At 36.9% G+C, this 14,795-nt stretch overlaps 1 protein-coding gene across 1 annotated transcript in view; it reads left to right on the top strand.

The window, feature by feature from the left end:
• Ift56 (intraflagellar transport 56) overlaps nucleotides 1–14,795 on the top strand; it is a 66,257-nt gene that overhangs the window by 25,827 nt on the left and 25,635 nt on the right. Inside the window, exons 8-10 of the mRNA XM_077796684.1 lie at nucleotides 4,420–4,494; nucleotides 9,585–9,687; nucleotides 11,247–11,302. Coding sequence (XP_077652810.1) covers nucleotides 4,420–4,494; nucleotides 9,585–9,687; nucleotides 11,247–11,302 — 234 coding nt within the window. The remainder of the gene's footprint in view (nucleotides 1–4,419; nucleotides 4,495–9,584; nucleotides 9,688–11,246; nucleotides 11,303–14,795) is intronic.

Raw genomic sequence — 14,795 nt, 5'->3', positions numbered from 1 at the left:
TTAGATTTAGGGCTCTGATTCATCTCAAGTTAATACTTGTATATGGTATGGGATACAATTGTTTTGCATGTGAATATCCAGTTGTCCCAGAACCATTTGTTTTCCCTCATTGAACATTCTTGGCATCCCTGTTAAAAGTCAGATAACCATAGACAGGTACATAGATTTAATCTCTAGACTCAATTCTGTTTCATCATTCTATATGTTTATCTCTTACACCAATACTCTTCTTCTTTTTTTTTTAGATTTATTTTTTTAAACATTCATTTATTTATTTATTTTTATATGGTGCTGAGGATCAAACCCAGTGCCTCGAACATGCTAGGTATGCGCTCTACCACTGAGCCACAACCCCAGCCCTTGATTACTGTTCTTTTGTAGCAAATTTTTAAGTCAGAAAGTGTGGGTTCTTCTAATTTGCTTTTGTTTTCCTTCAACATTGTCTGGGCTGTTCTTGTCTTTTGCAATTCAATATGAATTTTAGAATTAGTTTGTTAATTTCTACAGAAAACTCAACTAGAATTCTAGTATGGATTTCAATGAGTCTGTAGATTAATTGGAGATTGTTACTATCTTAACAATATTAAGTCTTCCAATCAATGAATATAGAATGTTTTCCCCTATATGTAGATGTTCTTTAATTTTTTTCAACAATGTTTCATAGTTTTCAGAAGATAAGTTTTACACTTCTTTGTTACATTTGTCACTAAGTTTTTGCTTTTAAATAATCTTTGTTTTTCTCAGCTTCCTGTTTTCTTTGTTAGTGCTTATTTTTTGTTTTCTTTTTTACCCCGCTTTTTTTCTTGGGGGGGTTACTGGATATTGAATGCAAGGGCACTCAACCACTGAGTTACACCCCTAGCCCTATTTTGTATTTTATTTAGACACAGGATCTGAGTTGCTTAGCACCTCTCCATCTCTTAGGCTGGCTTTGAACTCATGATCCTCCCACCTCAGCCTCTCAAGCTGGATGATAGCTGTGAGCCACTGCACCATATTTTTATTGGTGCGTTATAGTAGATAATAGTGGGATTTTTATTATATATTCATACATGCTCACACTATAACAAATATAATTTGACCTATCATTCTCTAGTATTTCCCCTTTTTACCTTTTATTTTCTTAAACATTGTCACATGGGTGTTTTGTGATCTGAGCTTCAGAGTTTGAATTTCTGAAATTTATATGGTTTGTGTCTCCTGATTCTTCCTTATGGAATTCAGTTTCTCCCTATTTCAGGTTATCTTTGTGTGCTGGACACAGTATTTGAAAAATTACTTATAGGACTAACTTAACACCTGCAATGAAGACACTTTCCTCCTTAAAGAATATATTTTCTGGAGCTGGGGTTGTGGCTCAGTGGTAGAGCACTTGCCTAGTCTGTGTGAGGCACTGGATTTGATTTTCAGCACCACATAAAATTACATGAACAAAATAAAGGTCCATCAACATCTAAAAAAATAAAAAAAAATTAAAAAAAAAAGAATATGTGCTCTCTCACCAAGTGCTTGGTAGAACTCTGAGACCGAGCCCACCTTAAACCAAAGCTAAGAACAAAGAGTCCCTAACTGTACACTGGATTCTAACTGAGCTGTATTTCTGTGCAAGGCTTATTCTAGTTCTGTTCCATCCTTCCTTTACCAGTGTGGCTCTTTGGAGTCCCAGATGATTGTGAGAAGGGTCTCCTGTTAGATTTCCCACCTTGTTCTTGCCCTAGGCTTTGTTTTTTTGTCCTTCTTGCCTGGGCAGATTATCAATTAAAAGTTCTAATTTTATAGAGTGGGTGGGCATCCAGGGAGAAATATGATAGCCATGCTTTCTTACTTCTCTGGATTTATTCTTTTTCCTTCATTTTGACCTGACAGCTCTTTCCTTGTCATCTCTTTGGCATGCTTAAGAAAATCTTTTAATAATTTCTCTGTTTTTAGGTTCCCCCCCCCAGTGGGAGCAGTAATTTGAATAATCTAGCCTACTGGTCATCAAAATGTTATCTGGGGCCGGGCGTGGATGGTGCACACCTGTAATCCCAGAGGTTCTGGACACAGAGGCAGGAAAATCACAAGTTCAAAGCCAGCCTCAGCAATTTAGCAAGGCCCTAAGCAACTCAGGGAGACCCTGTCTCTAATAAAAATACAAAATAGGGCTGGGGATGTGGCTCAGTGATCAGGTGCCCCTGAGTTCAATCCCTGGTACCCACCAAAACCCAAAAATTCTAAAAAATGTTATCTGAGAGCCCAAGGGTCCCTGACCCATGTCTTGGAGCCTTTGAGGCAGGGCCAGGACAGAATGAGGCAGATGGGCTGCCTGGGAATGGAGTTTAAGTGTGGGCGCTCACACCACTCGCACAAAGTGCCTCCTTCCATGTGTCCTGGGCAGCTCATTTGTCTTACCTCTGGTCCCTGCTGGTCCTGCCAGCTTATTCATCTTGTATTAAACCAGACAGTAATAAGCATATTCATAGATAATGTTAATCAGAGCCTCTTTTCTCACCAAATTTTTGCTGGCAAATATCATTTTGTTAAAATAAAAAATATTTATGTTTACATGTAGTGGGGTTATTATTGCTATTGTTTTTAAATATTTTTTGTTGTTGTAGTTGGACACAATATACCTTTATTATAGTTATTTGTTTTTATGTGGTGCTGAGGATCGAACCCAGCACCTTGAGCCTTGCACATACTAGGTGAGCGCTCTGCCACTGAGCTACAACCCCAGCCCCTATTACTGCTATTTTTGATTAACCAAATATTTAAAATTTTGTTTTAATTTCTTTTATGATAAATGTAAATGGCTATAACTCACATAAACAAAAGCCCTTTGAGATCCTTAGAGTATAAAAGGGATTTTGAGTCCAAAAGGACTAAAAAAAACCCCACTGCTAATCTAGCCTAGTATTATCCCAAAATTTGAATTGCTGTGGTGGACAAAGAAGGGATTAAAAAAGGATTGTTGGTGGGTGTGGTTATATAATCCCAGCAATTGGTGAGGCTGAGGATTTAAGATTTGAGGGTAGCCTGGGCAACTTAACAAGACACTGTCTCAAGATAAAATAATAAAAGGATAAGGGTGTAGCTCACGGCTACAGTGATTGCCTAGCATGTGTTAGGCCTTGGGTTCAATCCCTACCACAAAAAGGAAACAAGATGGGGGGCAGGGCGTGGAGATTGCTAAAAAGATGTACACTCCCAGCTGAGATCAAGTGGAGTGAGTTTGTAGAGGTTAGTAAGAATTCAACAATTTTATACAGAAAAATCTTAATTATCCACTAATGGGAGTAGAAAAGAATAGAGGAAGATTACTCAAAAATATGGATTTTGCAAAAAACTATAAGTAAATAACAGAAAGATTAGTAGAGTAGAGCCAGCTGTGATGGCATACGCCTTTAATCCCAGTGGTTTAGGAGGCTGAGGCAGGAGGATCACAAGTTCAAAGCCAGCCTCAGCAATTTAGCGAGATCCTAAGCAACTCAATGAGACCCTGTCTCTAAAGAAAATATAAAAAAGGACTGGGGATGTGGCTCAGTGTTTAAGTGCCCCTGGGTTCAATCTTCAGTACAAAAAAAAAAAAAAAAAAATCAGTAAAGTAGAGGGGAACAGAAGGTGGGAGGAGTAGAGAGAAAGGAGACTGCATTGGAGCAAATTATGTTCCATGCCTTTATAACTATGTCAGAATGAATCCTAAATGTTATATGTAGCTTAAAAAGCTAATGAAATTTTTAAAAATATGGATTGTTAAGGTAGAAATAGCAGAAAATTGAGAAAGGGGATAATAAACCTAGGGACTTAGTGAAGACACTGTGGAAATACTGACCATTTGTTTTTCTTTTTCTTTTTTTTCTTCTTTTAACTGGCTAATTTATTTAAACTTCACAGAAATAGGAATTAAGGAATTATTATTATTATTATTAAAGACAGAATTTCTCAGCAGGCTACTATGTAGCCCTGACCATTTGTCCTTGAGTGAGTAAAGGGGACAAGAGAAGACCTAGGAAATAATAAGACACAAGGGAAAAGACACTTGGATTATGTTATGTAAACAAAAGTCAGTTTAGCAGGAAGGAGGGAGTAACCACGAGAATCAGGATGTGGGTCAATTTGAAGAATCAACCTTAGTTGTTAAAGGTTAGCCACCTTATCACTGTTGGCACTGAGAGAAAAGTTTTACTCTAGGAGTTTTCAGACGTGAGGGTGCTATTTTTCAAACTTGCTGCTTAGTATGAGTTTCAAGACTCTTTACTTTTATAAGCCTCACTGTTCTTGTCTATAAAATGTGAAGAATAATAATTACACTGATAGAGTCATGAGAATCAAATGAAATAGCATATTAAATTCTTTGTAAAATATAAATCATTGTATAAATATGTGGAATAAGAACTATACACTTGCTATTTTCATAAATCTTTGATTTTTAATTTTCAGGCAGAACTCAAAAGCTTGATGGACAATGCTTCTTCATCCTTTGAATTTGCTAAAGAACTCATCAGGCACAATCTGGTGAATAACGGTTTCCAGTCTTGACTGACTTCAGTCCTACTCTACTTTGGTACATCCCAGAAATTAGAAAGATGAATAAAAGGAGATGCCCCAACATATATTGGTCCTCTCCAAAGGAATGCCTCCTTATTGAGAAAGAGAGAAAATGAGTTGAGGACATCTGTCCCTTTCCTTGAGGAAATCTTTTTTGGGAGGGCAGGGATATATATATTACCTTTGGAAGGAAGCTCAAGGCAGTGTAGATCCCAATGTTTGTTTGTTTGTTTGTTTTTTTTAAGAGAGAGTGAGAGAGGAGAGAGAGGGGAGAGAGAGAGAGAATTTTTAATATTTATTTTATTTAGTTCTCAGCGGACACAACATCTTTGTTGGTATGTGGTGCTGAGGATCGAACCCGGGCCGCACGCATGCCAGGCGAGCGCGCTACCGCTTGAGCCACATCCCCAGCCCCCAATGTTTGGTTTTTGATCAAAGAAAATATATCCTTGTGGGTAGAAAAAATGGCAAAGATTTTCTGGTCTTGGAAAGAAGGCCAAGATTTTCTGGGACATGGACCTTGAACAACCGTGATATATGAAGGATTGCAAACACATTGATTTTACTGGAAGTAAGTAAGTTTGTACTGGGGAATAGTGGAAAGTAAAGTTGGGCAGGGTGGTTAGGTTTAGGGCTAGATTATGATGGCCATTGCTTTAAAAAAAAAATCTGAGCTCAGATTAAGTTTGATTCTATTGACCATGTAATATAGTGAGATACAGTACAGCTGCTTTCAACTCAGATACGAGGAACTTTGGGCAAGTTAGGTAATATTGCTGAGTCTCAGTTTCCTCGTCGGTAAATCATGATAATAATAACTTTATCTTTTCCTTCTGATTTCTCTGGTTTTTTAGCATTAATTCTTCTAGTCCCCAAGCTGAAAACCACAGCTATTTTAGACTCTCCTCTTCCCTTTGTCTCTAATATCTTTTTTTTTTTTTTTTTTTTTTTTTGATAGCAGGGATTGAATTTAGGAGCAGTCAACTACTGATCTCATCCCAAGCCCTGTTTTGCCTTTTATTTAGAGACAGGGTCTCACTGAGTTGCTTAGCACCTCGTCGTTGCTGAGGCTGGCTTTGAACTCATGATCCTCCTGTCTTAGCCTCCTGAATTGCTGGGATTATAGGCATGCACCCTGCACCCAACTTTTTTTTCTAATATCTGCTAGTCACTAAACTCTAGTAATTCTTTCTTTGCAATGACTTATATTAAATCCATTTCTTCTCTAGATCAATTCTCCATCAAAGATAAAATTGTATTTGGATAGCTTCTATTATGGGCTCCTGCTACTAATTTTTTCACTTCTAAACTAGTTTATTAAGTTCAATTATATCTTTTATGGAGAATAATGCATTTGAGATAATAGGTTGGAACTTAAGTTTGGAGTATGTTGGACATGGTGGTGCATACCTGTAATCCCAGCAGTTTGGAAGGCTGAGGCAGGAGGATTGCAAGGATTCCAGCCTCAACCACTTACTGAGACCCAGTCTCAAAATAAAATATAGAAAGGGCTGGAGATGTGGTTCAGTGGCTAAGCTCCCCTTGGTTCAAGGCTAAGTTTAAGAGTTATCATAAGAGTCTTGGCAAATAAATATGGAAGATTTTCACTTGGTGAAGTCCTGACAATTATATATGGAAGAAAGGCTGGGGATATAGGTCAGTTGGTAGAGTGCTTGCCTTGCATGCACAAGGCCGTGAGTTCAATCCCCAGCACCACGAAAACGAAAAAAACAACACCATGGATATATATGGAAGAAAGGATTAAAAATATAAATTTATGATTTCAAAAGAGCATTTGTACTTAGGGGGCCAGAGAAAGGAGAGTCAGCATATGAGACAAGAAAGGGCAGACAAGAAGGGCTAACCTAGGGGCTGAGGTAGTGGCTCAGCAGTAGAGTGTTCGCCTAGCACATGTGAGGCCCTGGGTTCAATCCTCAGTACCACATAAAAATAAATAAATAAATAGATAGATAGATAGATAGATAGATAGATAGATAGATAGATAAAATGAAGGTATTGTGATTAACTACAACTAAAAAAATAAATATTAAACAAAAGAAGAGCCAACCTAGATAATGTCATGTCACTTACAACTGCCCATTTTAATCATCTGGGAGGCTTTTGAAACTAATTATGGGCTCTAACCCCAGGGATTCTTAGATATACATATATTCTGGGGGTGAGATGGTGAATGGTCTCTCTATGTTGCCCAGGTTGGCCTTGAATTCCTGGGCTTAAAAATGGTCCTCCTAAGTCAGCCTCCCAAGTAGCTAGGATTATAGGTACATACAACCACACCCAATCTTCCAGGGATTCTTATTTAATGGTTGAATTGGGACATAGCTACTAATGTTTTTCTTAAAAGCTTCCTAGATGGATGTAATATACAGCTCAAGGTAAAGAAACACTATATGTGTATAGAACTGGAAGAAACACATTAGATAGTAAATGGAGTTAACCTTGGAGAATAGAATTAGAGAGGGAAGTAAGAATACAGAAATTTCCTCTTTCCTTTGAGATGCTGTATTTAAGTTTTTTTCTAATAACCACATAATATTTCTGTAATTTTTGAAAGTCTGAAAAATGTTAAAGCAATATAAATGATTGTTAAGAATATCAATTTTGAAGTCAGATATGAGGTCAAAATCAAACTATACTATGTACTAGCTTTATGACTTAACATTGCTGGGTTTCAGTGTTCTCATGTAAAATAGGAAAAATTGAAGTACTTATTTTTTGTATAAAATATAAATAAAATATTGTGTATAAGGTACTTTTTATATAGCAAATACAGATTATCACTTATCTGAAAAGCTTGGGACCAAAAGTTTTTCTTCCATATATAATTCAGATTCCAGATTTTTAAAAATTTGCAAACACATAAGATGTGTTGGGATGGGACCCACGTCTAAACATGAAATTCACGTTTCGTATGCACCTTATATACATGGCCTGGAGATAACCTACATAATATTTTTAGTGAGCCTGAATTTTGACTGTGACCTGTCATATGAGATCACATGTGGAATTTTCCACTTGTGGCATCATGTCAGTACTCAGAAAGTTTCAGATTTGGGATTTGCAGATTAAGGATGCTCAGTCTGTAGTAAGCATTTAGTAAATGGTGCTGTTATTCATAGTGTCATCTTGAAGTCAACAATGTTATAATTGCAGACACACTGGAGCAAGCAGACAGAAAAGTTCTTTGAATTTGGTTAAATAGGTTAATTTGTGACTTGAGGGAGTATGTTTACTAATGTGCTGAGAGAAAAAGCCAGTTTAGGGAGGAGGTTAAGGAATGAGAAGGTAAGAAGAAATTAGAAGCAGTAAGCTACATACTTTAGAAACATAGCATTGAAAGAAAGAAAAATAGGGCACTCTCTGAAGGAACAATGGGGCCAAGTGGAAGACTTCAAGAAAACAAAACCCCTGTGTGTTTAAAGTTGAGAAGTAGGACCAATGCTTCAGTAAGAGTGAAGATACATCCATCAACGGAGAGACAAGGTTCACATGGAGTCAGGGGGCATGGGATCAGGAGGGCAGGTGAGGGACTGGGGTTGTGGATCACTGGTAGAGCACCTGCCTAGCATGTGTGAGGCACTGAGTTTGATCCTCAGCACCACATAAAAATAAAGGTTTTGTGTTCATCTATAAAATATATAAAAATACCTATTTAAAAAAAACCTATTAAAAAAAAGCCAGGTGTGCTGGGGCTGTAGCTCAGTGGCAGAGCACTTGCCTAGTGTGTGTGAGACACTGGGTTTGATCCTCAGCACCATAAAAATAAAGAAAATAAAGACATTCTGTCCATCTACAACTACAAAAAAAAATAATAAAGGCATGTGAACCTGGTGTGGTGATATATTCTTATAATCCCAGCTACTCAGAAGGCTAAGATAGGAGGATCACAAGTTCAAGGCTAGTCTCAACAAGAAAGATCCTGTCTCAAAAAATAAAAAGGGCTGTGGATGTAGCTCAGTGGTAGATCACTCCTGGGTTCAATTCCCTGTACCAGTAAATAAGAAAGAAGACAGACAAAGGAGTTAATCTTGGAAAAACAAGGGACTACTGCAGAGGAACCAAAAATGATGACAAAATAGGAAAATTGTGGTAAAAATGAAGAGATTATATAGTTCATGCCTGATAGCCTTGATTTCTATATATTGTGAAACAACTTACTATGTATTAGGCACTGTGTTAGGCTCTGGAAATACAACAGTGTACAAAACCAATTCTCCTTTCATGGATGTTTTTTCTGCTTTTGGTTTCTTAGCTTTTTTCTATAGATAAAATTTATTTGTCCCTTGCTTGAATAGTCTGTAGGGTAGCAGGGGAGTGACTTGTTCCTGCTGTAACCCCAGTACTTATTATAAAAATAGGCATATAGGAGGTGCTATTGAATATTAACTGAATTAATTAAATTAATTAATTAAATAAATAAAATATTTTTTTTATTTGTATGTGGTGCTGAGGATCGAACCCAGGCCGCACGCATGCCAGGCGAGCGCGCTACCGCCTGAGCCACATCCCCAGCCCTTAAATAAAATATTATCTGCTGTGTGCCACACATCTAGCCCACTTTGACTCATTGAATTCCAGCTACTTGGGAGACTGAGAAAGGAGAACCCACAGTTAGAGGCCAGCTTCGGCAGTGTAGTGAAACCCCACCTCAAAACATAATATGATAAGGGCGGGAAATGAAGCTTAGTGGTAAATCACCCCTGAGTTTAATCCCTAGTACCACAAAATAAATAAATAAATAAATAAATAAAAGAAGAAAAAGGATAAAGAGAGTGATGGTTTTAGGTCAGCTTCAGGGTTAAAGTGAAATATTTAAATATGACAGGGGTGTTAAGAAGGATCAAAAGTAGAGAAGAGGAAAAAGAGGAGAGGGTAAGAGGCATAGGAATTAGGTAATAATTCATCCAACAATAAATATTCCCAACGTGTTAACTGATTCCCAAGACTGGTTTAGTGGGATATCATGAACCCAATTTTTAAACATTTTCACTAATAAATATATACATGCTGCAGTAACATAATTTTTGTATCTCTAGGTTGTTTTCCGAGGAGGAGAAGGGGCCTTACAGGTTTTACCGCCTCTGGTTGATGTCATTCCTGAAGCTAGGCTAAACCTCGTGATTTACTACCTTCGTCAAGGTAAGAAAAATGTGTTATAGTCTTATAATGAGAATTTAAAAATATTTAACTTCTGATTGAACTACTTGCTTAAACTTTTAAAATCTGTAATACTTCCAAAGGTACATTTGCAACAAGTTCATAGGACATAACAAATTTATTGGTGCTTATTGATGTGCTTTTTCTTTCTTCTCTTTCCTCTTCTGTTAGTACCTACTTTTTCCTTGTTGTTTTTCTTTTTTCCCTCTAATTGTTCTGTCTTCTATCCATTCCCTTTTGATTTCTCATGTTTTTCTTCCATTTCCCTTGTAGTAGTTCTTCCTTTTTTTCGTTCCTCCTTATATATAATATATATTCACATTTTCTTGTGTGGTTTTTAAAAATTATCCTAATTGTCTGTCTGTTTCTGTGTACCCCGGGCGCCTTATGAGATACATGATTCAAAGAGAATGTGATATCTATTGACCCTAAATAAAGACTGTTAGACATATCCCTCAAGTCATTTTTCCCTAAGTTCCCAGGACAGGGTAGTGGCTACCATGCATTTGTGGTGGCAGTCTGTCAAGGAAGAGGAAAAAGAGGAGAGGGTAAGACGCAGACCAACAGTGAGGGCCTTTTTAGGTATGTGGTAGAAACCAACCAGACCACATATTGCTCACTGAAGAAAATGTGGTTATTAAAATGACAATATGGACTTGCAAACAGTCCTCTCTGTTTTATATATAAGTAAAAAGAAATACTTTTGGACAAGAATTAAAGAAACAGTGTATAAATTTTATAAATTTAGTTTATTATGAAAAAAATTTTTTCTTCTGTTTATACCATGGGATTGAACCTAGGGCTGCTTAACCACTGAGCCACACCCCAGCCCTTTATTATTATTATTATTATTTTGAGACAGGGTATTGCTAAATTGCTTACAGCCTCTCTAAGTTGCTGAGGCTGGCTTTGAACTTGCAATCCTCCTGCCTCAGCCTCCCAAGCTTCTGGGATCATAGGCATGCGCCACCACTCCCAGCTATTATGAAAAATTTTAAATGTGAACAAAAGTAAATATTATAATAAATGCCCAGGAACTCCAGATTCAATAATTTTAAAGATATTGCCAATCTTTTTTATCTACCACTTAATTTTTTTGTTCCTGAAAATTTTAAAGCAAATCTTAGACTTCATCATTCCATTCTTATACAGTTTTTAAAATGGTCATTTTTCTTATCGAAAAACAATGCCATTTGCATATTCTTGGCTTGAACATATTTAGGTGTCTCATGTTTAATATAAGTTTTCTAAGGATATTTGATTATTTGATTATCTTTGGTATAACTGTGCAAAATTCTCCAACAACTTGATGGAGAATTAGAGGGCAGACAAAACAGATGATATTGTCTGTGAGTATATATTTTACAGGGTTGGGGATCAAACCTAGGGCCTTGAATATGTGAGACAAATGTTCTACAATTGAGCTATATCTTCAACCCTATTTTCTATGAAAATTTGAATATAGAAGATATAATCTTTCTTGGGACTGCTTCAGAAGGGTTTGCTTAAAAACATTGATATGTTTATTTCTTAAATTTCAGATGATGTACAAGAAGCTTATAATTTAATTAAGGATCTGGAACCTACTACTCCTCAGGTAATAGAGAATATGGAAAGTGGAACTTTGGAGATATAGGTAGGAGCTATATTAGAGAAGAGTCCTGCTTGTAGAATGCCAAAAGAGACTATGTATATTGATCTAGGAATGTTTTACGCGACTTTTGATATGAGAATGAATGTTCTGGGCTTTTATTTATTTATTTATATATGACAGCAGAATGCATTACAATTCATATTACACATATAGAGCACAATTTTTCATATCTCTGGTTGTATACATAGTATATTCACACCAATTCGTGCCTTCATACCTGTACTTTGGATAATAATGATCATCACATTCCACCATCATTAATAAATCCCCATGCCCCCTCCTTTCCCCTCCAACTCCTCTGCCCTATCTAGAGTTCGTCTATTCCTCCCATGCTCCCGTTCCCTATCCCACTATGAATCAGCCTCCTTATATCAAAGAAAAAATTTAGCATTTGGTTTTTTGGGATTGGCTAAGTTCACTTAGCATTATCTTCTCTAATTCCATCCATTTACCTGCAAATGCCATGATTTTATTCTATTTTATTGCTGAGTAATATTCCATTGTGTATATGCCACATTTTTTTTTTTTATTCATTAATCTATGGAAGGGCATTTGGTTGGTTCCACAGTTTAGCTATTGTGAATTGAGCTGCTATAAACATTGATGTCGCTGTGTCCCTGTAGTATGCTGTTTTTAAGTCCTTTGGGTATAGACTGAGGAGAGGGATAGCTGGGTTATTCTGGGTTTTTTGGTTAAAATCCCTTATATGGAGTTGATTCCTCAAAAGATTAATGTTTGATATATTAAAACATAGAATTCTGATAAAACTAACAGGTATATGTACTTATCTCACTAGTATAATTATAACTTGTCTTTATCCCCCATTAGATTGTTAATTTCTTATAGTTAGGGAATTTATCTGTATTATGTCTCCAACAGTGTATACTAAGTACACAGTTGGTATTCTCTTTATTGAATGAAGGACTGAATGAAAATATTACCAGACCCCTTGGAGTATAAGCAGTTATATTTCTCAAATATATTAGAAGTTTCAGCATCTTTTGTGCTATTTTTTTAAGAGAGAGAGAGAGAGAGAGAGAGAGAGAGAATTTTTTTAATATTTATTTTTTAGTTTTTGGCGGACACAACATCTTTATTTGTATGTGGTGCTGAGGATTGAACCTGGGCCGCACGCATGCCAGGCGAACACGCTACTGCTTGAGCCACATCCCCAGCCCTTTGTGCTGTTTTTAAAATGTATTTTTTAGTTGTCAATGTACCTTTATTATTTTTTTTATTTATAGTCAGTGCTGAGAATCAAGCCCAGTGCCTCACACATGCTAGGCAAGTGCTCTACCACTGAGCTACAACCCCAGCCCCTTTTCTGCTATTTTTTAATGGGCCCTTTTAAAGAAAAATTGCTAAACCTGCTAAGGAATGTATCTATTAAAGAATTAATATGAAAATAGGGATATAGGGCTGGGGACGTGGCTCAAGAGGTAGCACGCTTGCCTGGTATGTGTGCCGCCCGGGTTCGATTCTCAGCACCACATACAAACAAAGATGTTGTGTCCGCTGAAAACTAATAAATAAATATTAAAAAATTCTCTCTCTCTCTCTCTCTCTCTCTCTCTCTCTCTCTCTCTTTAAAAAAAAAGAAAGAAAATAGGGATACAGATGAGGCCCCAGACTCTTAAAAAGAAAGAATATCTTACAAATATGAAGGATTTTTTTTTTAAGGAAAAGGATCATAACAAAGGAAGGTTATAACATTGGAAAGGGAAAAAAGAATATATATATAAATGATTTGGACACAGAATAGCAGTGACTAATAGGGTGATAAAAATGATTACATATGGGGGGATCCAAAGTGGCAGGCTAGAGAGAGGCTGCATTCTCTATCACTCTGGGACCTGGGATTCAAGTAATGGGAATACTGTTTCTCTGCTGAGTGATTAGAGGACCCTCCCCCCATAGCTGCTCCGGCTGTACCGCACAGGTCTCTAAGACTGAGCGTCAGTGCAGGACTCCCAGTCACTCATCCACACAGGTCCTCCAGGTGCCCAAGTAGGACCACCAGCATTAGCACCCATGCAGGACTCTAGGCTGCCCATCTAAACAGGAGCTCCAGCCACCACTCCCATGTAGACCCTCATCTACCAATGTGGGGCTCCTCCAGTTGTCTCCATCTTGGGACATTGCAACTACTGCCACAGTCCCCTTCATGTGGTAGCCTGCACCTGGGTCCAGAGGCAACCACCAGCCACAACAACTGCACTCCACAGAGATGCATCTCTGAACACACAGTTCAATGCCACTGCCTTGCCCCACCCAACCCAACAACCCATTGCTGGAAGCAGCTGCCTACATCTTTGGATACTTTCATTGCCATCTTTAGTTGGGGCACAACACAATAATTCTGGGTGATTTTAACACACCTTTTTCACCACTGGATAGATATTCCAAACAAAAGCTAAACAAAGAAACGTAGAACTCAATAATACAATCAATAACTTAGACTTAACAGACTTATATAGAATATTTCATCCATCAGTGAGTGAATACACTTTCTTTTCAGAAGCACATGGATCCTTCTCTAAAATAGACCATATATTATGCCACAAAACTCTTAGCAAATTCAAAAAAATAGATACTGCGGTTAGAGCTGGGGCTCAGTGGTAGCGTACTTGCCGGGCATGTGTGAGGCACTGGATTTGATTCTCAGCACCACATATAAATAAATAAATAAAATAAAGGTCTATCAACAACTAAAAAAAAATTATTTAAAAATTAAAAGGGGGGTTGGCCTAGTAGCTCAGTGGTAGAGCACTGTCCTAGCATGTGTGAGGCCCCGGGTTCAATACTCAGTACCACATATAAATAAATGAATAAAATGAAGGTACATCAAAAACTAAAAAGGAAAAAATAGAGATAGTAGTCTGCATTCTATGGTTATAATGGAATAAAATCATTAGAAATCAATGATAAAATAAAAAACAGAAGCTACTCTAACATCTGAAGACTAAATAATATGCTATTGAATGAACAATGGGTTCTGCATTCTATGGTTATAATGGAATAAAATCATTAGAAATCAATGATAAAATAAAAAACAGAAGCTACTCTAACATCTGAAGACTAAATAATATGCTATTGAATGAACAATGGGTTCTGCATTCTATGGTTATAATGGAATAAAATCATTAGAAATCAATGATAAAATAAAAAACAGAAGCTACTCTAACATCTGAAGACTAAATAATATGCTATTGAATGAACAATGGGTTCCAAAGACATCAAGGAGGAGATCAAAATTTTTAGAGGTGAATGATACAGCATACTGATACAGCATATTGAAATCTCAGGAACACTACAAAGGCAGTACTAAGGAAAGTTCACTGCATGGAGTTCATTTCTTAAAAGAAGAAAAAGTCAACAAATAAATGACCTACCATTACATCTCAAAACCCTGGAAAAAGAACAAATCAACACCAAA

Source organism: Urocitellus parryii, chromosome 3 (assembly GCF_045843805.1).
Source record: "Urocitellus parryii isolate mUroPar1 chromosome 3, mUroPar1.hap1, whole genome shotgun sequence".
Classification (NCBI taxonomy): domain Eukaryota; kingdom Metazoa; phylum Chordata; class Mammalia; order Rodentia; family Sciuridae; genus Urocitellus; species Urocitellus parryii.
The sequence above is the reverse complement of the archived record's forward strand: the minus strand, read 5'-3'. Positions and strand labels throughout refer to the sequence as shown.